The 22,577-nt window shown below is 39.7% G+C and overlaps 3 protein-coding genes and 3 non-coding genes across 8 annotated transcripts in view; 1 reads left to right on the top strand and 5 right to left on the bottom strand.

Moving 5' to 3' along the window:
• The window catches only part of eya4 (EYA transcriptional coactivator and phosphatase 4), a 64,867-nt gene extending 56,362 nt beyond the window's left edge, over positions 1 to 8,505 (top strand). For 2 of the 3 annotated variants that reach the window (XM_034700008.1, XM_034700007.1), the window contains 4 exons: positions 1,705 to 1,819; positions 1,914 to 2,035; positions 4,590 to 4,690; positions 7,690 to 8,505. In XM_034700008.1, the coding sequence (XP_034555899.1) occupies positions 1,705 to 1,819; positions 1,914 to 2,035; positions 4,590 to 4,690; positions 7,690 to 7,770 (419 nt within the window). In that variant the 3' untranslated portion in view covers positions 7,771 to 8,505. Of the gene's footprint in view, positions 1 to 1,704; positions 1,820 to 1,913; positions 2,036 to 2,127; positions 2,298 to 4,589; positions 4,691 to 7,689 lie in introns of those variants that run through there. The other variant, XM_034700009.1, reaches the window with a different exon arrangement.
• Positions 8,506 to 10,175: 1,670 nt separating this feature from the next.
• rps12 (ribosomal protein S12) lies at positions 10,176 to 15,331 on the bottom strand. Its single transcript, XM_034699944.1, has 6 exons — positions 15,249 to 15,331; positions 15,076 to 15,124; positions 12,037 to 12,153; positions 11,741 to 11,843; positions 11,327 to 11,428; positions 10,176 to 10,277 (listed from the first exon to the last, which is right to left on the bottom strand). The coding sequence occupies exons 2-6, from the start codon at positions 15,087 to 15,089 to the stop codon at positions 10,215 to 10,217; spliced, it is 399 nt and encodes a 132-aa protein (XP_034555835.1). The 5' UTR covers positions 15,090 to 15,124; positions 15,249 to 15,331; the 3' UTR covers positions 10,176 to 10,214.
• LOC117824742 lies at positions 11,535 to 11,618 on the bottom strand. The gene has a single exon (XR_004633672.1). It is a non-coding gene; the product is annotated as a small nucleolar RNA SNORD100 (small nucleolar RNA).
• On the bottom strand, positions 11,913 to 11,995 carry LOC117824741. Its single transcript, XR_004633671.1, has one exon. It is a non-coding gene; the product is annotated as a small nucleolar RNA SNORD100 (small nucleolar RNA).
• Positions 12,245 to 12,320, bottom strand: LOC117824737. Its single transcript, XR_004633667.1, has one exon. It is a non-coding gene; the product is annotated as a small nucleolar RNA SNORD101 (small nucleolar RNA).
• Positions 15,332 to 17,120: 1,789 nt separating the features above from the next.
• Positions 17,121 to 20,893, bottom strand: zgc:153284 (uncharacterized protein LOC751696 homolog). Its single transcript, XM_034699803.1, has 4 exons — positions 20,826 to 20,893; positions 20,464 to 20,721; positions 20,019 to 20,186; positions 17,121 to 17,597 (listed from the first exon to the last, which is right to left on the bottom strand). Exons 2-4 carry the CDS (start codon positions 20,506 to 20,508, stop codon positions 17,535 to 17,537), a joined length of 276 nt encoding a protein of 91 aa, XP_034555694.1. The 5' UTR covers positions 20,509 to 20,721; positions 20,826 to 20,893; the 3' UTR covers positions 17,121 to 17,534.
• Positions 20,894 to 22,577: the final 1,684 nt, after the last annotated feature.

Genomic DNA, 22,577 nt, shown 5'->3' with positions numbered 1-22,577 from the left:
AAAGTATTTCTATGTAATGTTGTTATTGATTTTGGGCGGCTGTGGCTCAGTTGGAAGAGTCGGTCGTCCATCAGTTGAAAGGTTGGCAGTTAGATCTCTCCTGCAGTCACATGCCGAAGTGTCCTTGAGCAAGACACTAAACCCTGCTGTTGTTCAGCGGTGTGTGAATGTGTATGAATGAGATTAGCTAATACAGATGGTCCCTAACTATATAGCAGCCTCTACCATCAGTGAGTGAATGTGGTGTGAATGGGTGAATGTGACGAGTAGTGCAAAAGCGCTTTGAGTGGTCAGAAAGACTAGAAAAGCACTATAAGTATAAGTCCATTTACCATTTTGTTTTCAGTGTTTTAAAACAGGGGTTCCCAAACTTTTCGGACCACAACCCCCAAAATATAGGTGGCAAAGACTTGCGACCCCCATTGTCCCTCGTAGTGATTAAATGTAGCTTCATACTTGATTTAATGAGTCTGCAGAAAAGAAGCCACCTACATGCACATGTATCTGTGTTTCCTGTGCTGTTATGAATCAACCGCTGCTGCTGATGCTTTTGATAATTAACTGTAAACAAACCCTAACGCTAACCCCAAACCTTAGGAGTCCTCCTTAGAGTCATCTAAAGAAATCAATCAATCAAACTTTATTTATATAGCACCTTTCATACAAATCAAAGGCAACCCAAAGTGCTTTACAGGGATTGAAAAACAAGAAAGAAGCAGAAATAAAACAATGGCAAGATATATTAGGGGAAGATAATAATATTATTAAAAATAATAATAATAAAAATGTTAAATAAGAATAACATATAATAAAATAAAGACTAATGCACGCCAGAAATAAAATATGTGCAATTAAAATACGTTAAAGCATCAAAATTAAGAATACAAATAGTTAAAATAAACAGATTTAAAAAGGGTAAGGATAAGAGTTGAAAAATAAAACTAAGGCTAAAAAAAATCAATAAAACTGAGTAGATGAATACAAATTAAATAAAGACAGAAAGGCAGAAAACTAATGAAAAAATGTATTTAAAAGGTTTTATTTCTAAATGAATTACTTTTTAAAAAATATGCTTACAGTAATGGCAGGAAATGAAATTTTAGATTACTTACAAAAAAGATAATCTTGCGTCCCCCAATTAGTGTCTGGCGACCCCCCACTTTGGGAACCCCTGTTTTAATAGACTGAAGATGAGAGATAACTGAAACTGGTTGCTGCATTCTTGAGAGTTGAATCATGCATATCAGTGTACATTATACACTGTATGCATGAATACAAATATGAACAACAATCAAATCTGCTTTTATAAAGTCAGTAAACCGTGTGGCGGTAAAAGAGATTCCATAATTGCTGTTTTATGTTGGCAGATCTGGACACACCTTTTCTGCTAATTCTAGAATAATTATTTAAAATAGCTCAATCTCATGTTTAATTTAGAAATATATGTAGTGTTTCCTTCTGAATTTTATTGTTACTGAAGTGAAAACGACCCCAGACAGTAGGATATCTAAACTCTCCATTCAGCCCCCCGTTTATGAAAGCTATTAAACTATTAGGCACAAAATATGTGGTAGATTTTCCTTTTCTTAATAACATCAGGGACATTATTTGATGTTCGATCACATTAGACTACATTTCATCTCTACCTTTCCTGCTTTACCCGTGTAAATTTAATAGCTGGTGTAATGTGGTGCTGTGTTTTAGGCCTGCTGGGTCCTGCTAAAAGAGACGCCTGGCTGCAGCTCAGAGCTGAGGTGGAGGCTCTGACCGACTCCTGGCTCACCCACGCGCTGAAGTCCCTGTCCATCATCAGCTCCAGGTGACCGTTTGTGTCAGAGCTGTACTCTCTTTCATCCATGGAAAACTCCTCCTGTTACTAACACGCTCTGCTCTCTGTGTGCCTCCCGTTACAGGAGTAACTGTGTAAATGTGTTGGTGACCACGACGCAGCTCATACCGGCGCTGGCTAAAGTTCTCTTATATAGTCTGGGATCTGTTTTCCCCATCGAGAATATCTACAGCGCAACGAAAATAGGTAAGCTGTAAAAATGATGCAATGTTGACAGGAATAATGTTACATGGAAGTGAAGTGATAACGTCATAGTTGACTGTGTATTTGACTTACAGCATCTCACCGGTTCAAAGGTTGTGTATATTCTGTTGCTCTTGATGATGGTTCATTCATCTTCTCCATGTGTTACTGAAGTCTTGTTCTCTTATGATACAAAAACTTTAAGTTTAGTTTGGCTCAGGTTCATTAAACTACCGTGAGGGAATGTTTCAGTTACAGTATGATTCATTTTGTCTCATGTTTGTGAGAAAGAGAGGAAGAGAAAGTTACATTTTTAAGGAGTTCATATTAATCTGGATAGTGCTTCTGGATAATGCTGCTGAATCTACGGTGGCCCTGAAGTTCAAACGCACAAATATTTCATGAATGCAATAAAACATTTAATGATAGGATAAGACATTTCCCAAAATACTTCATGTTTTATTTTTAATTTTGTACAATATTTATTCTGTTTCCTGAAATATTTTTTATTATTGTGAAATGTTTCTGGATTTCAGAGAGCTGTCTTTGCCATTCATGACATATTTCTAAATTTTGTGAATGTTTCTAGGTTTTACTTTTTTTCATGACATGTTTTTGGCATTCAGTAAATTTTTTTTTCTTTTTTTCAAGATATATTTTGGGGCATATTAGCCTTTATTAAAAGGACAGCTGTAGAGAGACAGGAAATGTGGGGAGTAGAGAGTGGGGGGAGACATGCAGCAATTGCAAACGGTCACGGCCAGGAGTAGATCCGGCGACCTCTGCGATAGCCTTAGACCGCTAGGCCACCAGCGCCCCAGTTAATTGTTTTTATGTATCGTGAAATTTTTGTGCAGTTGACCTTCCAGCTCAATTAGAACTTACTCCAAGGAGACAAGAACTACACTGACCCCAAACAGACATTGTGGCTGCATTATAATGCCGATACTTCTCTATTGACTGAAGAAGATTAACTGTATCCCAATTAGGGTTGCAAAATTCCAGGAATTTTCAAAGTTGGAAACTTTCCATGGGAATTAATGGGAATTTATGAGAATATACCAGGAATTTATTAAATTGAAGGTTGGCTCTTAATAGGTAATTTAAATATAGTTGGGGAAAATGTATTTTAGCATAATCCTGACTAAAACAACCACATTTCATGTGATTTCTTGCAAGTGATGTTGAATATCAATGCTATTCCTCAATCACATGCACATAGCACACTGCTTACTACAGGGCTATTGAGACCACGCCCCCCTACATGCACTGTGCATTCCTCCATCACATGCACAGAAGATTTCTATTTTGGATGGATGTCTGCTTATAATAAAACAAATATTTATGCTTGGATATGATACCTTTCCATGAAATTATCCTCAATTCCCATGGAAAGTTTCCAATTTGGAATATTTCCAAAATTCCCCAGCTTAACTTCCCATGGAAATTTACCAGAAACTTTCCACCCCTTTGCAACCCTAATCCCAATCACTGATTGTATATAGAGATGGATGGCGCACACCTTCATGTCCTCCCATTATAAAAAAGTAGAGCCAAACTATACGGGCGCAGACAAACCACGCTGGTGATGTATTTTGATGCCAAACCATGCCCAGAAGGATTGATGACACACACCAAAAAACACACATTTAATTCAACCTTAACACATAAAGGGTCCCTTAGGTTAGTACAGTCCACAGCAGATCCGATTCTTGTGTTGACTTGAGGTTGAAAATCAGTGTTATAGAGATTTCAGTGACTCTTGAGTTAGTGTTACCTTTCATTTCTCTCACTGTTCCTCCTCTACTTAGCTAGTCCTGTAAAGACTAAGAGCTGTCAATCATGATGTCACACCCCCTTTTTTTTAGCATCAAATAACTCATTAAAACACGTACATTAACAAAGTAACAACTAACTCTTATGACAGGAAGCATATTGGGTAGAATTTGACATCTTATAATTTCATAGTTTGACCCATGTTCAATCTGTTGTAATGGCAGACCTATACTGCAGCCAATCGCCAAGGGGAGCTCTAAAAGTTGTGGCTTCACTTTCTGGAGTGGTTGTGTCAGCCATCTTTTAATGCCGTCTATAGTCCCGAAAGATGCTGGAGATATGAATTATGCCGGAAATACCAGGATGTTCCTCTACCTTAGGTGGTATTCTTGCTTTTGCTTGCATTTGGTAATGTTTATGGTTAAATTATTGAGTAAATAATTTGTTGACCTTATATAAAAAGTAACTTAAAGGTCATAATAAACGGTCAAATGTAGAAAAAGAAAACAACTTAAAAAGTATACAACCGTTTTGAGATATAACTTTTCAATAGGCATTAAGTCAAAGCCGAAAATGATAGCTTAATATGATCGTATTTGCATAGAATATGATCATAAACTCTTCAGAGGGCAGCTGTGGTTGTCAGGATCATCGCCCAGCTTTATGTTAAAGGATAACCGTCTGTATGCGAGTCTCTGATGCACACAGCCGTGCCTCCTCATGTGTTTGATTTCCATGTAAACAAATGAAAACCCTGTGAAAGCCGTCTGTTTGTCTCCAGGCAAAGAGAGCTGTTTTGAACGTATAGTCTCCCGCTTTGGCACTAACATTACATATGTTGTGGTTGGCGATGGGAAGGATGAAGAGCATGCAGCCAGCCAGGTAAACAAACAGCTTCTGAACTTTGACCCCTCTGACCATGTGACCCCTCCTTCCTCCCCCTTGTTTATTTGTTTTTTTGCAGGAAAAGAGAGTTGCTTTGAACGCATAATGCAAAGGTTTGGCAGGAAAGTAGTGTATGTTGTAGTTGGGGACGGTGTGGAAGAGGAGCAGGCGGCCAAAAAGGTAATGGACACCCGGCCTCACTGTGACCCCGCCTCCTCCTCACAGTGTGAGCTCTGATTGGACGAAGCCTGCCTTTCTTTGCTGTAGAGGTTTTGTGTTGGCCTTTGGTTTTTTCTGTTCTACTTGCTGTTGCTTTTTCCCATTTTTTATGGAGTAGCAGGAGCCTTTTGACCACAGCTCTTTGTGAATTAACATTCAAGATTCAAATGTACATTTTGCACCTACTCCTAAAAGTCAGTTGAACCAAATTTTCTTAGCTAATATTTTTTAATTTACAGTTATTGACTCGGATCATTCAAGTAAAAAATTGACCTGATTTTTGCCATGTTTAAACTTTGAAATAAAAAGGCTGCCTAAATGTACACAGTGGTTAAGCTTTGAATAATCTTTGTTTAGAGCAATAATGATGGTTTTTATTCAGTGTGGTTTGTGAATGTTACTTTTTCTTAAAGAAAAAGAAGAATCTAACATGAAAAAAAAAACGAGTAGTGATTTAGTCAACCATTAGTGCGGAGAAATGAATAAATATTCCATCTTTTCTCCATCTTTGGGTTTCAGTCTTAACGCTGGGTGCCGGACTAGTCAATGGAGGAGTTTGACATTGTGGGAAATTTGCTTTCATGCTGAATGAGATGAGATGATGATGAGTACAGCAGCTTGCTAGCTTGAAAATGTATGCTACCAGCTATTTTTGGCTGCTGGTAGCAGCCAAAAATAGTGTCTTTAAGCTTAATACATTAATTTTGTCAATTACATGGACACAATTACAGTCAGTCAATTTAACATGTATATTACAGTGAAGCCACACTGATCAACATTATGATTACCTGGCTTTATTAACAGCAATGCCTTAAATTAAATTTGCTTTCAGTTGTAAGAAAAAAACTGAAATAACTTCACACATTTATAAAATAATGCTGTGTTTTAATCCGTTTGAGTTTAGGTCTTACGACTGAAGTTCAAAGAAACCCATTCAAACACAACTTTAAGTTACTGCTTACTGAGTTGCATACCTAGTATCTTTTATAAATAAAATATACAATACAGAAACTTATGGTCAGCACATTTTAAGCACAATGTTCAACCTATAATTACTTCAATGAAATACTTGTTATACTTACTGGTTGTTTATAACGACTGCTGTTTTCCCTCCGATGTAAACGTTATATTGGATAAAATGTTAGCTAATCAGCCGGTAGCATTAGCCTAGCTTATTTTGGCCGTTCAAGACGTTTCTCAGAGCATATTTTTTCATTGAAAAAAGAAAAAATGTATTTTGTCACTGTTGAAAAATGTTGAAAATGGGTTCAAAAGTTCGCTAAATGTCCATTTATAGATGCTGATTAATCGTTAAGCGTTAAGACTAGCTTGTCACAAGTTTCTTTACACATTTACACGCACATATATGAAGTGCAACTTACAAGTTTAATCTCATATTACAGTAAATCAGTCACCAACAATTGGATTTAAACCATAGACTGTCTAAATAATGGACGTAGTATCCGTGACGTCACCCATCTGTTCCTGAAGCGCTGTTTTGAAGCCAATCGTCGACAACTGCCTTAATGGAAATACTGAATTCAACCTAACTTCTGGCGAGCTAGTGTAAAGAAGCGGCGGAGTTTGAGCCTCCTCGCCAACAGCTACAGTGTTCCTGTCAGTCAAGTCAACCATGTCCTTAATTGGGCAAAACTCGTCATCCTATTATCTTCCCGAACTGACACGCTATAAAAAAAAATCACCCCTCCGTACAGCATGTGCCGATAGAGAAATGAGCTTTTCAGACCAAAGCCGTTTTTGTACCAGGCTGTAAACATGTTTATTTCTGCTGTAAAGATCGTCTTTGGAATGGGTGTGTATGGGGTTTCCGGTGTTTCTGCAACCAGCCTCAAGTGGCCACTCAATGAACTGCAGTTTATAACACTTCCGCATTGGCTTCATATTTTGAGACTGGAGATTGCTGCTTGATTTAAACCCACTACCTTAGCTCACGAAGCCAGTCATGTACAACTAGTAGCTTAATTATTTTTTACCTTAAAGTGTCCCATCAGGGGTCATTAAGCCACGCAGTTTGTAAGGTGTGATGCATAGGCGATATATATACATTTTGTAATGAAAAATAAAACTTGTTTAAATAATGATTTTGCACTGACAGGATGCAAATACAGCCGTAAAATTACTTTGGATAAATGTACGATAAGCATATCCGTCGCCCAAACGAACAATTTATCAGAATCCTAAATAAAAACGTGTTTTCATTTTATCAACGTTACCATAACCGTATTTTAGCCAGCTGAAAATTGTGAAAATACAAAGTGCAATGCTGAAATCTCAATTTGTGCTCACTGGGTTATTCTTGGTCATGTTGGCTTTCCACAGATTGAAATTAAAAACCTGTCGCCACTGTCAACAATAACTCAGTTTTCTTGTCAAGACTAAAATAAAATTGTAGTCTTTGATTGGAGCATGTGCCCCAAACCATTAATTTTTTTCAATGTTAATATTGTAATACAGACTTTTTCTATAATCAGATTTAAACCTAAGCTAGACTAAAAGCTTCTTGTGGCCTAATAAAAAGGGCAAATGGGAGAATTGTGTCATCTCAACCTAATTATCTCATTTAGGCAGCAGGAAGCATTTTTCCCCCCAAAGTGTTGAACTCCTCCTTGAAGCATAATGATCGCATGGATTTTGTTTGCAGTGCTTTTGCAGAACAAGCTGCTCCAAGCTACAGTAGTGTAGCTTGCATGACTTTAGGTGGTGGTGTGCTGCATGAAACTGTACAGCTAGTATTAACGTGTGTTCTCACTCCGCAGCACAACATGCCTTTCTGGAGGATATCCAGCCACTCTGACCTGCTGGCACTTCACCAAGCACTGGAGTTTGAGTACCTGTAACTGTTCTAGCAATATGGACTCATGCAATGTTACCATGGACATGATCAGCCAGGCAGCCTCCTTCTTTTGTATAACTATTTAAGAACAAACAACACACTGCAACTGTTTTTGTGATTTCTTTTTTTGTCTTGATTTTTGAGCGTCTGGATTTACAAACTCTGAATGGTCTTAAGAAGCAAAGGAGAGGTGGAAAATGAAGAACAGAACTTTGGGAGGGTGAAGAGATGATTTCGAGTACCCAGCTCAGCCTGCCTGGCCCTGACGCTGGGAACAGACTGCTGTGAAAATGACCCTCCTTGCAGCTGTAGCGGACTGAAAGCCCTGAAAAGGCTAAAACCTTCCCTGGCCCAGGAGGATGTTTGGGTTGTTCTGGAAAAATGATCTTCAGTTAACGAGGGCTTCTCTGTACAGGCAGCGTTATGTGTGCAAGGACAACAGCTGCTTTTTTTAAGTGTTTTCTTCCTGGTGGTATAATCACAACACATCAATGCAGACTGTGGCAGAAACTTGTGTAAATTATTGACAATAAACTTAAAGGGCAGTGGTGGATATTATGTTCAAGGGAAGGGAACTATACTTTGGGGGTTTTTGTTCTCTGGATTTTTGTAATTTTGGGTGGGGGGCTGAGAATGTGCGTCATGATGTGTTGTGCCTTAATGTGTTTGAATGTCTTTTCTTTATTCAGAAATGTTTATGTATGTAGATATAAAGGTCAAAACCTATCCAAATGATAAATGCATCTTGTCTTCCATACATATTTAGATTTTGCTGCATAATTTTGAGAGCTTTATAGTGACCATTACCTATTTTATCATCAGTACAGACATTTACATTTTGGGTTTATTTCAGTGCAACTAGTCTAGCATCTGCTCCACAACTTCTAGATATCTATTAGGGATGCACAATTAATCGATTATTGATTAATTGAGACATTACTCAAAACACATTTTTGTTTCCAATATTCCATCACGTGGAACATCATGTGGTCTCATATTACATTCATCTATCAGGGAGGTGTTTTAAGTTTAAAGAATGTTTCGATGTGAATCAGCTGTTAAAGGTGTTGCGGACAGTGGAGATGCTCAGCTGGTGGCTACCGCAAAGCTTCAGATCTCCGCTTTTATAAGAGGATCAATACGCAACTGCTGCCAACAACATGAAGGTTGACAACTTTAAACATGACATTTCCCAACCTTTAGATACAAATTCAATAGACTGGTGGGAATTGCTAGTACGCTATGTTTGCAGAGCAGCAACATCAGAGCCGTCAGAGCTTTTCTGCAGCTGGACTGATTATGACCCGGTTGCGCTCCTGGCTGACACCTGATCGAATACACGCGTTTATTTTTCTCAATAAGAAAGAGTAGGCAGAAAACTGGACAGTCTGAAGTAGAGCTGTACGCGGGCCTGAAAAGTTAGACCCGACCCCAACAGAATTCTGCCCGAACCCGTCCAACCATGTTTTTTTAGAGCCCAAACCCGTTTACAGCCCGACTCCCCCGACATTATTCATTACTGGTCTGGCTAATTTTGCAAGTTTTGGGTAGGATGGTCTGTTGATCTTCAACCAGCCAAGAACATCGGTTTCATCTTCCATGACAGTCATTTTAATGTAGCGTGATAACTCGTCAGTCAGCTCGCTGTACATTCACCCACTCCTCAAAAGTTGCTTTTTGCCGTAGGATGAGCGTGCTCCTCTCTAGAGAGCTCTGGGTCTCGAGTCTCCACATCTCTTGGTGCACCTGCAGCACCATGTGTAGCTTGCAGAAGAATGTGGGCATGAGCATGTACGGCCTCCCTGTCTGAGTGTGACAACATTCTCAGCTGGTTAAATTTTGGCCAGGGGAATGATGCGGTCTTATGGAGGTCCTGTATTATCACTTTATGCGCAAGCTAATGCTTGTGCCGTTGGTCCAGATTCACCTGACCGCTCATTTACCGCGCAAGCCCAAACCCGGCCCGAGCCTGTGTAAAATGATAGAAATTATGACTGAACCCGGTCGGGTCGGAGAAATATCTTCAGCTCTGGTCTGAAGTACGTTTCTGTTATTATTATGAGCCTTCACTTTCTAAGACTGTGTCCAGGGAGAATATTTTTATGAGCCTGATCATTGATAATCAGTGTTAAACATGTACCCGTCAGTTATATGCATTTTGTTGATGTAGAAAATATCATTTTGGTGGTAAAAACATATTTGGCCTGGTTTTTCACATAAGAACATATATTTATTTTTTTTATTGATTAGATAATTGATCGTTAACATTTCCAAAAATCGATCACGGAAATTACTTAAAATGTACATCCCTTATATCCATGTAAGCCACAGATTTTTTTTTCTCAGTCACTGCCAATAGGTTTGATAGAATCAAATAACTCCTCATTTTAACAGTAACAGAGCTGAAAACAAAACACAGCCATCTTTATTTCCACTTTTATTGACACCTCATTTCTTGCTCTTGAAGTATTCCTCAATCACATCCTTAGCCTGAGACTCCTTGCCGTAGTCCTGTAGAAATAAGAACAGTTTTAATAAGCAGGTTCCAGAGACAACAAAGCTTTCAAATCCACTCCAGCTCTCATGACTTATCAATCCAACTCAGATCTGTGTTTCTGAAGGTGTAAATAAAAGTAGGCGGTTTACTTCCACAAGACATTTGCTAAGCATATTCTTCAGATAAATCATGGTTAACATCCCAAAATTAAAGCATTTTTCAAACCTTGAAAACACAACATTAACATGCAAGCACTTTCAAGGATTTCAAGCTCCCGTATGAACCCTGATTATTAAAGCTGCTGTGAGGAACTTTTAGCTTGTATCGATTCTGGCGCCCCCTTGTGGACAAAGTGATACCTCTTATCGCTTGTCCTGTACATGCAAAATGAGTGTCTTCAGACAACCTCATCCTGTTGATTATTTGCAATGAAAACAGCCCAAAAAAAAAAAAAGGGTGTTTCTGAAGCGAGACATCAATCATCTGTTCTGACACCTACCGGCCAGCCAGTTAAAAACTCCTCATAGTGCCTTTAAACTCTTCAATGTCCAATGACAGAGTTGAATTGCTAACTAGCATGTCTACTAGCAACTGAACCAATTTAACATTATTCAACTACTGTATATCTACACCTAATAACTACTACTAATAATAATGATAGGAGGAATGTTAAAAAAAAAAGACCAGATGGCAAATTTTCTGAACTTCTCACTTTCAGTACCCCCCATTAAAACAAAGGACAAGTCTATTTCTTGTGCATCTTTTCCTACATTTTAGCCTGACCCATCTAACTAAGTTTAAGAAAATGACTGATACTTTGTGTAGCCAGTTTTTAGGGACCCAAACACCACAGGCAGGCATCAGGGCTCGTACCCTGGCGGTTATCTAGCCAATAATAATAACAGCTGCATGGCACAAAGCACAGCAGCTGGACTTGATTGGCGGTCATTTCAGGGTGTGAACACAGGAATAGAGGGTTCAGTCTTTTTCTTCACTGATGGTTCAGTTTGCTAGTTTCAGTGGAAGATAAACATTGAGCCAAAAGAGAAGAAGCATAATTTACCTTGACGACCACACAGCTGCAGCCCACCACCTTGCGGGGTTTGCCCTCACGGTCGATCTTGCAAAGACCGACCCATTCGCCGAGTTTCTTGTTGTCGTCAACCTGAAATAAAAGTTGGAGGAACATCTTTCAGCACGTCTCATCTTTAACTGCTTCATTCACAACTTCTTTCACACAGAGATAAAACTGCATCAATTTTGGGCACGCGACTATCTCAGACAGAAAATTGGGTAACAATGGCAGTCTCCTCACAGAGTTCAGTAGAGGGAGCCAAATCATCATCAGCGATACCACACGTGACCCAACATGATGCATTTTACCTCGTCTCTCAGTAAACCAGACATCCTCCATCTACATCCTCCATCTACATCCTTTCGTGTAGATCATAAATCAACAGTTCAGCAGGCCTGTTACCTTGATCAGGTTAATCTGATGCTCAGCACAGAGGGCCTCCACCAGCTTGACGTACATGGGCTCGTCGCAGTTGCTTGCAAGGGCGCAAAGATGGGCCTGACGCCTGCAACAGAATCAGTCAACGTTCAAGAAGAGGTCATACTACACGTCTGCATTTTTACAACCTTTACAGCACATCTCAGACAGAAATTGGGTAACAGTGGCAGTCTCCTCAGGGTGTTCAGTAGAGGGAGCCAGACTATCATCAGTGATACACGTACTAAAGACAGCATACTGGTTAAAGAAATTATACACACTTGTCCAGGGCTTTTGTAGCCTCCCGGATGCCACAGGCGAGGCCATCGTTGGTACGTGCGATCTTCAGCACTTCAGGGAGAGCGGTGTTGATATCCATGACACCTCCAGCGGCGACGCTATAAAAAAAAAAAATGGAAGACAAGACAATTCAAATGTTGATAGAAAACATGCACACAAAAAAAAAAGCTGATTCCAGTAGAGCTTCCAGCATGTCAGAGTATGGATCTCACTCATTGTAGAGTGAAGGGGTATCCGACAAAAGAATTAAAGTCATCATTTAAACACCAGAGAGCTCACTGGAAGAGGAGAGGAGAGGCAGACGTCTGAAATGAAGCTGAAAGTCTCAGGAGAGCCAAAGTTTGCATATCAGAAGGATGCTTGACAGCAGGAGGAGAGAATTTGGTTGTCTTATACAGACAAGGTTTAAGTGATAGCTGTGTGTAATGGTGGGAAACACTAAAAGGCAGGTCATGCCAAGCAATGCTACCATATTTAATATTTGTGGTTGTAAGTAACCACATTTCCTTCATTATTTTGGAAAGTTAAGACATAGCTCCTCAAACAGGCTACAACATTATTGTCCATCATGTCATGTATTATTTTGACATCATGGGACACTTTAAAAGCTGGAGTTTAATCCTGCACAAGTAACATATTTCAAGACTAGACAAGCAAGAAAAGTTGAACACTTGAATAGATACTAGGGATGCACCGAATATTCTTGGCCGAAACACTTTTCTAACCAAATCAGAATGTGATGACGCAAGCAAAAACCGCGGCCAGTCCGTGCCTGTCTGGATAAAGGGGGGCCAACATGTCTGCAGCCGTTCGTCCTTTAATTGCAGCACTAAAGCATCTTCAAAGCAAAGAGGTTGAGACGGACCACAGAGTGAAAACAATTAAAAAGTATTTTGATTTTCACATTTTCACTTATTTTGTACTCAGTTTGGTTTTTCTGTTGTATTAGCTCAGCTATAATGTAATTGAGGCCGCTACCTCGATATGCTTACGAGTTTAAAATAAATAAATACATAAATAAACTCATAAACACACTACTTTTTTTTAAGATTTACCAGACACATTGGGTGTATTTGCACAAAATATCGGATCAGTATCGCTGATACCAGCCTGAATTTTACTCAGTAACAGAGCTAACCCCGAACAAAACGCCACATTGGAAGGATTTCACCTGCTGAGGGCGGACAGGATACAGGAGAACAAGACTGGACTAACTTGTGAAGGCCAGCTCAGTCCTGGACCCTGTTGAGGTGGTGGCTGACCGGAGAATTATGGCCATTCTGTCGTCTTTGATGAACTTTTTTTTTAATATATATATTCTTGTTGAAATTCTTGAGCTGTACACCTTTTTGTTTGCTGCTGTAACTCCATGAATTTCCCCGTTGTGGGACAAATAAAAGGAGCATCTTATCTTATCTTAATATTAAGTTAATCATATTGCTGTGACTCTTTAAAGCTTGAATTTATCCTACCTCTATCCCCGTTTTATGGTTCAAACAGTGAATGTAAACTGAGGTGGTGATGGGACTGTAAATGAAACAATTGGGTCTTTCATTTACAGGGTCCAGTTCATTACACCAAAACGGAGGTGCCCACCCATTTATATTGTGTTTAGGGAGGCACCGATCCAATCCTGGTATCGGATATCGGCTAGATCGGACGCAAAAAGCTAGATCGGATATCGGTGACAAAGGGCCGATATATAGTGCCGATCCATTCATCTTAGTTCTATGCTTTTCTGTGTTTACAATAGTCATGTGCATCTCCTAAATCATCTGCAATGACCGGTCTGTGCACTTTTGCCCGGTGGAGCATGATGGAGGATAACTACAGAGGCTCTGCGGTTTAGGTGCATGTCCCGCTTGTTTTGCTAACAACTCTGCTGGAAACTTGCAACATGTGCAGTGGTAATGTTTCAATGGATGGCAGTTGCGTTGAAAAATATAATGGGAGCCCAAAGGAGGAAGTTTACGTCAGCTGTAGCCTTCTGCAAAGAAGCAAGAAACCTTCTATAAATGGATTCAAAGTGTGAAAAAACAGACTGGTTATTGGATTTAATTGTTCCTGATCCTTGAAATTAAGGGATTCCAGCCTCTGGTTTAGCACTTGGAACCCAGGTACAGTTCACCATCAAGTCAGAAAAGCTTGAAGTTGCCAAAACATGATTATATCCTCACATCAAGGAATACAGTTTGTTAAATCAATACCAGGATCGGATCGGTTAGTATCGGTATTGGCAGATACCAAAGCCCAGGTATCGATATCAGGACCTAAAAAGTAGGATTGGTGCATCCCTAGTTGTGTTATTGATGACGTGCATTTTATACTTTGTTTCTTCAATGTAACACTTTAGAGGATTCAGGTTGACCATGGTAATCAAAACGCAGCAAACCCTAGAGGGGTCCAGCTGCAGACCTGCACTCTCAATCCTGACTTCAGCAGGTGAGCTCAATGTGGAGCCTGGAAGAGAGTCGGCTGAGAGTGGAGGTCTGCAACTGGACTGCCTTGGAAATTAGCCAAAGATGTTAAAACATGCAAGGAGAGAGTGAAAGATGTTGACTGCATTGAAGTAAACAGACCCTTGTTGTTTAACCCTGTTGGGATTCCATTTCACATTACCTCCATCTAACTTTACATTATCCCTCACATGACTGAGATAGCGCCATAACACTTGTCTGTAGCATCGTTTAACAGGGTAAACACTTCAATGTGCATTAAAATCATTGGCAAACCGTGTTTCTTTAAGACGCTTCATTAATATTGAACTGGACTTGAGTTTTGTTTAAACCATCTCTCTGTATATGTATTTCATGTGTGCATGTAGCGGCTAAGCTAGCGAGTTAGCTCATTGAAAAATACATACTAGTACACACAGATGCAGTTACAACAGCACGACTCTTTAAAATGCTACTTTTCCATCCCAATGTTTTTAATCAACTTTGTTATTGAATCTCCTGTCTCCATATTTCGTTATATAGTAAATGCTCAGCTAGCTGGCGCCATAGAAATGCTTCACTCACCCTTCCTCGGCCATAGTGGATTATTTATGGATGTTGGGACCTAAAAGATCTGCAATAAAGGACAGATATGAAAGAAGAGTTATCATCCAACACAAACAAATCACTATGGGGATTGTATAAAGTCAGATGTTTTGAATATCTAACAGATTGTGCGAGAAAGTACAGAAACGCACCGGTTCCTCCACTTGCGCAATGGATAAAGAGAACGTCATAAGCAGGCGACATTGCTTTATAGCATTAGGCCCCCATTAGCTGCGTTTAGGGGTGTCCAGTGCGCTGCCTGATGTAGCCTTTTATTCTGAATAAGTAGTTTAATCATTTACTTTCTTATTACTTCAAACGTCGTTTTTGTTCCGTTCACTCTTACGAATACTACTTATTGTTAAATCTAGATAACGCAAGTTCATTTATAAAGGACCATTCATACAAAGAGCATTACAGAATTAAAAAACAAAACAGTAACAAGAACAAAAACACAGCAAAACACTTAAAACATTATACAAGCATTGTTTTGTTCGGCCTATTATATTTAATCATCTCTCTCTCTCTCTCTCTCTCTCTCTCTCTCTCTCTCTCTCTCTCTCTCTCTCTGAAATTCAAATTCAAATAGCTTTATAGGCATATAGGCATGAAAGTTCAAACAATATTGCCAAAGTCACATCAAAAATATATACAATCACAATAAATCAACTAGAATTGATATCAAAGCTTATTAAAATCAATTAATCTCTCTCTCTCTCTCTCTCTCTCTCTCTCTCTCTCTCTCTACCTCTCTCTGCAGACATAAGTTAACATATATGCTAAGTAGTGTTGAGTCTGTTTTTAATTGGGATGGATTATCATAAATAATCAGCCCCCTCACTACTCTAAAGTCTGTAACTTGCAGAGTCTTACTGTCCTGTTGGACACAGAATCACAACTGATCTTGTCTTAAAGCTGCTGTTGGTAGGAATGGTGTCCATAACGTTACTGTTTTTTCTTCAGGGTTTGGAGGAAAGGTCATAATGCCCATCGGTACTCATCGGTAAGTGGAGTAATTTGAGACTATTGCAAAATCTCTGCATTCTGCAATGCCTTTGTATCAAGCAATGTTATTGTTCCCCTTGTTCCTGTTATGACAGACCAATCATAGCTATTGGTTAAGGGACAGCCCCTACTACGTCCTCTGATTGGTTATGAATCCGGCACTATCATGACAGCACACGCCGATCTGTGTTGGGGGGGCTAAGAGGAAATCTGGTTTGGAGGGATAGTGCTGACATTCGAGGTTCCTCTCTCTGAACAGATGTTTACTCTGTGACCAACAGCAGCTTTAAATGAACCCTTTAATTAACCAATTCATCTCAGAACTTCTTCCCAAGGATTAAGACTCACACATTGAATCTTTCCTGTGTCGAGTCGTAGCCCAAAGCTGGCTTAGACCGCTTGACACCCCCCCAGGTTGCCTGACAGTGATTCATAATTTAATCATTAGTACATGGCTGTGTTAAATACATGAGTCTGATTGGCCAATACACCATAGCAATGGTCTTGTATTTCTCAATAGCACACTTTTATTGGCTGTAATCACAGACAGGGACTAGGTGAGATCAGAGAGTAGTTTCAAAGTTTTTACTTTGTTTCCTTTCCAGGGTTTCCTAAGTGTTAATGCTTTGCATTTACTTAATATTGTGGAACCCTTGAATAAAAAAACACCCTAACTGTTTGTGTTGTTATAAGGGGTTCATGAAAGTTAGAGTTTGTCATTTCTGCATGCTTACTTGTAAATATGCAATACATTTTGTGCTGTTGTGCTGATGCACAGTTTCTTTGGTAAATGTCTGGTGATTTTCAATTTGTGTTTCTTCATATTATTTTTGTAATTACCCATATTGGAGGCAATTGTTTGTGTAGTTCTGGTCCCACTTTCAGTGCAAATATGAGCTGCTGAAGTAATGACTCCTGATAAGTTATCAAAGCACTCTTTTAAACATGTAACTAAATCGGCCTACAATCCAACTTTGCACAAGCTTGTATTGAAATTAAGAAATGTCACACTCATACACTTTCAATGAACACAGAAGACTTTTTTTATTATCATCATAAAAAAACTGTCATATGCATTGTCAAGACTGCCATGTCCATTTCATTATAAATCTGATTTACATTTGTTAATGCTTTGAGCACTGTTTATCAAATATGAACAAAACATGTAACTGCCAAATCAGAAAAAGAGAACAAATGTTTAAATATAAACTTTAAAAAATAACTTTTCTCAAAACTTCGCTAAGTTTTTTGTTTCCCTGATTCTCTCTTCCAAGAAATCTCCTCTTGCTTTGTCAAAAATAAGTAAACATCTTCCAGTCAGCTTGCTGTACATTGTGAGTGGCACTAAGGATACTGAGTCCTCACAGTAGGTGAAGCTGGATGTGTAGTAATGCAGTCAGAGCAGGATTAGGATTAGCTGGTTTTCATTTCTTTTAGAGTTTCAGAAACTGCTCCAACTCTTCCATCTCGATGGCGTTTTCAAAGGCAGCGAAGTCCTGCAAGAGAGAAGAAATCTTTAGGGTTAGAGGATGCAGAGACACGGAGAAAGAAAGACAGATATAGAACGTAGTGTATTCAGAATCTGTGATCAGAGCCACATCTACTGTATAGTAACAGCATGAACCACATAGCAGTGGTGAGCAGTTAAATACTTGTTGTGCACATCCTAAACGACCTCACCCAGTCTGCACACACCACTCTATCTCTGAGGAAAGCATGGGAGTGTCTGTACCATCTAAAGCAGCAGAGGAAATTTAAGATCTCCTCAGCACTGCAAAAAATGTTCCACACAACCACAACTGAGCCTGTACTCTCAGGATGTATCACAGCTTAGTATGAGAACTGCTCCTGCCAAGCTGAGAAGACGCTACACAGAATGATCACTGGAACTACTCTTCTACTCTGCAAAAAATCTGCATCAGGAGGCGTAAGAAGATCACTATGATCCCGGCCTGTCACGCTGGCTGCCTTTGGGGCACAGTTACACTCCCTTTGGATTAAGGACAGAGTGGATGAGACGGTGCTTGTTCCTGACCTCAGGCCACACAGACGATCAACTCAAGGACTCTCATTCGACATTTTGCTGCTCATCAAAACTCCTGCACACATGACTTTGTGTCTTATTTTACTCTTGAGTTAGCTCAGATGTTGGAAGTAGGGAAACTAATGTCACTGTGCTTCACTTCCTGCAAATACCTGAGAGAAGAAGCCACCTTGAACCTTGAACACTTGCATTGAAATCACCCAATCAGAATCAAGTACACAGCTGTGTAGTAATGTGAGGTCATCCTTATAAGGTGCAATAAACTCCCAAGGTCCTATATGATTAAGACGGCCCTGAAAGCACTCATTGTTCTAACTCTTAGTTTCCACTCCCCTTGTTCTGTAACTTTTAAAGACGTGCATGCACAGAAGTTATTAAGTTCCTACTTTAACTTTTGATTGGTTGTCAAACTTTTGTTGATTGATTAATTTAAAATGTATTGCTTGTCTCCATTTTGAAGTTACCAAAAGAGACGTTTTGCATTTACTACCTTCATTATTTATCCACACCTGATTCTGTGATACTGATAAGGTGCAGACAGGTAGCCACACCCTTTTTAAGTTGATCGGCCTGTCTCTGAAAAATGTTTGCCTGATGAAGGTTTAGAACTGAAACATTGCCATTACATTCTTTTGCAAGTTTGACAGCATGCAGGATTCTTACATTTTAATTTTACTGGCTTCTCACCCCCTCTCTTACGCACCTGTTCCATGAAGTGCAAAGCCCTTTCTTCACTTTTGTCATAATGAGGTGAAAAGTGGGATTGAGTGAGTACCCAGGGCTCTAACGGAGAAAGGGACCCTCAATTGGCCTGAAATTAAAATATTGCTCATGTTTGCATGTTTCTATCTCTTAGTTGTAAGCATCATAATTAAAGTATGATAAGTAAATGAACATCAGTGTGAACATGAAATAAATATGGAGCCTCTCTGAGACCCGTCAGGTCCACAGTTTCAAAAATCAAGTCATAAAAAGTGTGACAACAAATTCTCATGGTTGGCTTGGGGTGTGGTTGAAGGGCCTGATGTGTTATCTTTTCAAGGGGCCCAGGATTTCTTGGCGATGCCCCTGTGTGCATTGATGTGTGTGTCTGAAGGCATGTGAGTATGAGAAGCAGAGTAAATTAAGACACTGATACGCAATGACAGGCATCCTATTCCGTCCTTATTGACAAGTAATACTGAGGAGAGATCATTTTAAGCAGAACCTGTGTTTATGGTTGATACACCCTATCATAAGGGTTGATGCTGACATCAGCAATGTCCAGCCTGTAGGGCAGGAGGGAAAGTCAGGGGAGATCTGAGACACTGGGATGCATCCTATAGGGCTGGTAAAGGTTTACTCTGCATTAAAAGTCAATCATTGAGATATTTCAGCCGAAAAAAATGATTTATCAACGACTGAAACCAGCAAAATAATCACATTTGAAGGCTTCAAACGTAACTTGGACAGTTTGTACCCCTTTCATAGATGTTGTGTAACCTGTGGAGAACAAAGCTGTAGTAAATCAGTCACTGTAAAGTAAATGCGGAATGCTGAAATGAGGAAATCCCTCGAGGGGCAAACAGAAGTGTTAGCATCAATAATTACTGTTCCGTCAAGCACATCTGTGCTTTTTTTTCTAGTGTAGCTGCACACATATGCATGTTTTCTGCTGTCAATGCAAACCAGGAGGTGCTATAATATACTGTAAATATTTAGTTTTTCCTCCGTCTCCACCTTAGACAACCAACAGTCCTCCTCCTTGTGACATGTGCAGCAAGAGTGTAAATGATTCACATTCAATCCTAACCCACTTTGTTTTTAAAGAGGGTGCCATGCTGTCCACACAACTCGTTGTTACTTTAGCAGCACGTTGATGTGTGAGACTCACCCCACAGTAGTCGTTCCCGTTGCTGATTTGCGGGGGCAGTGCGGTCTGGTTCCCCGCTATCTGCCTCATTAAATCCTTCTGATCAGACCCCTGAGTGATGTCCACTCTGTCAAATTCAATCTTCTTTGACTCCAAGACAGAAAAGATCCTCTCCTGTTTTTTCTTCATCTGGAAAAGGCAGAAGATTATAAGTTACACTTGCAAAAGTATAACATTCATGTGGAGCCCTTTGATTTATGGCAATGCAAAGTGCTCTTTTACAATATGATTGGCAATGAAAGCTACAGTTTGTCTAAAGATGTACAATGTAAACACTGTACAGACAGAGTACGCTCTTCTGACTAAAGCATGCTGCATGAAATGTCTTCTACATGACACAAATATGTCAGCATAGAGATAAAACTCCTATAAGTAGAAGAATGAAGAAGTAAAGAGCTTACATTACCTCCATACAACCGCTGGCGCTGGCGTAAAACACTTTGAGTGACATGTCTGCTGTTTCAAGGATAAAAACTTCTCAAGAGAGGAAAGTTGATAGAGGTGTAGAGGAGAGCGGACGGGCTGTAACTGTTTCCTGAATGCAGGTATGTGCCGCGGGTTTGCTTCAGCTGCAGACAAGGTGAGCAGGTTTGGACACGGCCTACCTGACGGCTCGGGCACACCCACTTGTCTGACTGCCATTCCAGTCGCAGCTTGCCTCAGTCTGTTGTGAAAGAACTGAAACACATTAACATACTGAAACACCAGTGGTGGAAAGTTAAATATATTTACTCAAGTGACATGCACACAAGCACGGATCAGCTGTACCTTACTGGTTCAGGACTTCCTGGAGGCCGGAGCCTGTCGGTGTGAAGATTGCATGCTCTCCCTGTTGCATGCGTGGGTTTCCACCATGTGACTCAGCTTCCTCTCACTATACAATACCTAGCACAGGTTAGGTTAATGAGTTACTCTGAATTACCTGAGGGTGTGAAAGTGGGAATGGATGGTTGTTTGTTTACATCTGGTATTAACAGGCGTCCTGGGTGGTCTGAACACAAGTGGACACCCGTTAGTAAATCTGTTTGCACCTTCTACTTTTCCTATGCATATGCTCCATATGTAAATAAACAGAGAGGGAGAAAATATGAACACAAGTGCTCTGTAATAACAGAAATGCATGATGCTTTATGTTTCAAAGCTCCCCTTGTCCGTGCAGGATCATCCTGTATACAAATACAAAATCTTTACTAAACCAACAGAGAGTGAGTTTCGACACACATTTTATGCAAATCCAGATCTAATGTAAGTTTGCATGTGCTTGCATTAACACACTACATAGTGAAACCACATATCTTTATGAGACGATGCAAAATAGCAATGAAACCAGAGAACTGTGATCCTACAGCAGGCCTGATTTGCCAAATATGATCAGATGACTCCTGATCAAAGGCTGCACAAAACATGGACGTGGTCTCAGTGACGTCACCCATTGGTTTCTGAAGTGGAGTCTTGAGGCCCAACAATGGTGGCCGTCATGTTGGAAATGCTGATTCATTCAAACTTTTGCTCAACCGAGCAAGACTTAAAGAGGTAAAGTTGAGGCAGGAATTGAGCCTCCTGGCTAAAAGCTACGACAAGCCCACCTGTCAGTCAAGTCAGCTGAGCCTCCCTGTGTAATTATGCTAAACGTGTGACCTTGATATCTCTAAAACAAGTGAGTTATTTAAAAAATGGGCGTTTTAACATGGGTGTCTCCTGGGCTTTTGTAACCAGCTTTACATGAAATAAGAGCGGCAGTTTTTAGCACTTCCTTGTTGACTTATTTTCTTAATACCAGAGGGTGCGGCTCGCTCCTGATACATAGGTGTCAACAGGGCCTCTGTGTCATCCATGGGATTGACTTCTCCAGGATGTGTTCCTCCTCCTTTGTGAGCCTGGATTAACACCAGCTCCTCTCCTGCTACTCTCTAAGGTCAAAGGGTATGGATAAGCCCACTGTTTTCGGTGGTAGTTTATGCTATACATAGAAACTTTTTGTATTTGCACAACTATTCTGCACAGAACATTACTATTTGCGCGTGATTTTTTTTATTTATACTTAAGTTATCTTAATTTATTTTGATTGTATTCTATTTATTTTATATTATGATTATGATTGTTATTTTAAACCTGTTGGTCTTTACTGGTTGGTTTTTTTTGCTGTCACTGTGGTTATTATGTATATGTATGTTTCTACTTGTCTGTGTCACTGTACAACAGGTTTGCAGGAGGGAGAGGGAGAGGGGGAGGGAGGGATGTTCCTGTTCATGTATGTTTAGGAAAAACAAAAACCATTGTATGAAACTACACTGTGATTTCTACTTGCTTTTTGAAAAATTAAAAAAAAAATTAAAAAAAGGGTATGGATAAGGAATGGCAAGTTGTACTGGTTTCTACTCTCTCAGAGGGATATATATTGCACCTTTAACTAAATTATATCAACCATTTTCATCAAAGACAGTTTGGCACAAGTACATGAGTCTAAATATTAAAAGTAACTGAGTTGAGCTGTTTTTTTTTAGCCCTTTATGCCCCCTT

This window comes from Notolabrus celidotus, chromosome 13 (genome assembly GCF_009762535.1).
Source record: "Notolabrus celidotus isolate fNotCel1 chromosome 13, fNotCel1.pri, whole genome shotgun sequence".
NCBI classification, from domain to species: Eukaryota; Metazoa; Chordata; class Actinopteri; order Labriformes; family Labridae; genus Notolabrus; species Notolabrus celidotus.
Note: the sequence above shows the minus strand (reverse complement) of the source record. Positions and strands in the feature narration are given on the sequence as shown.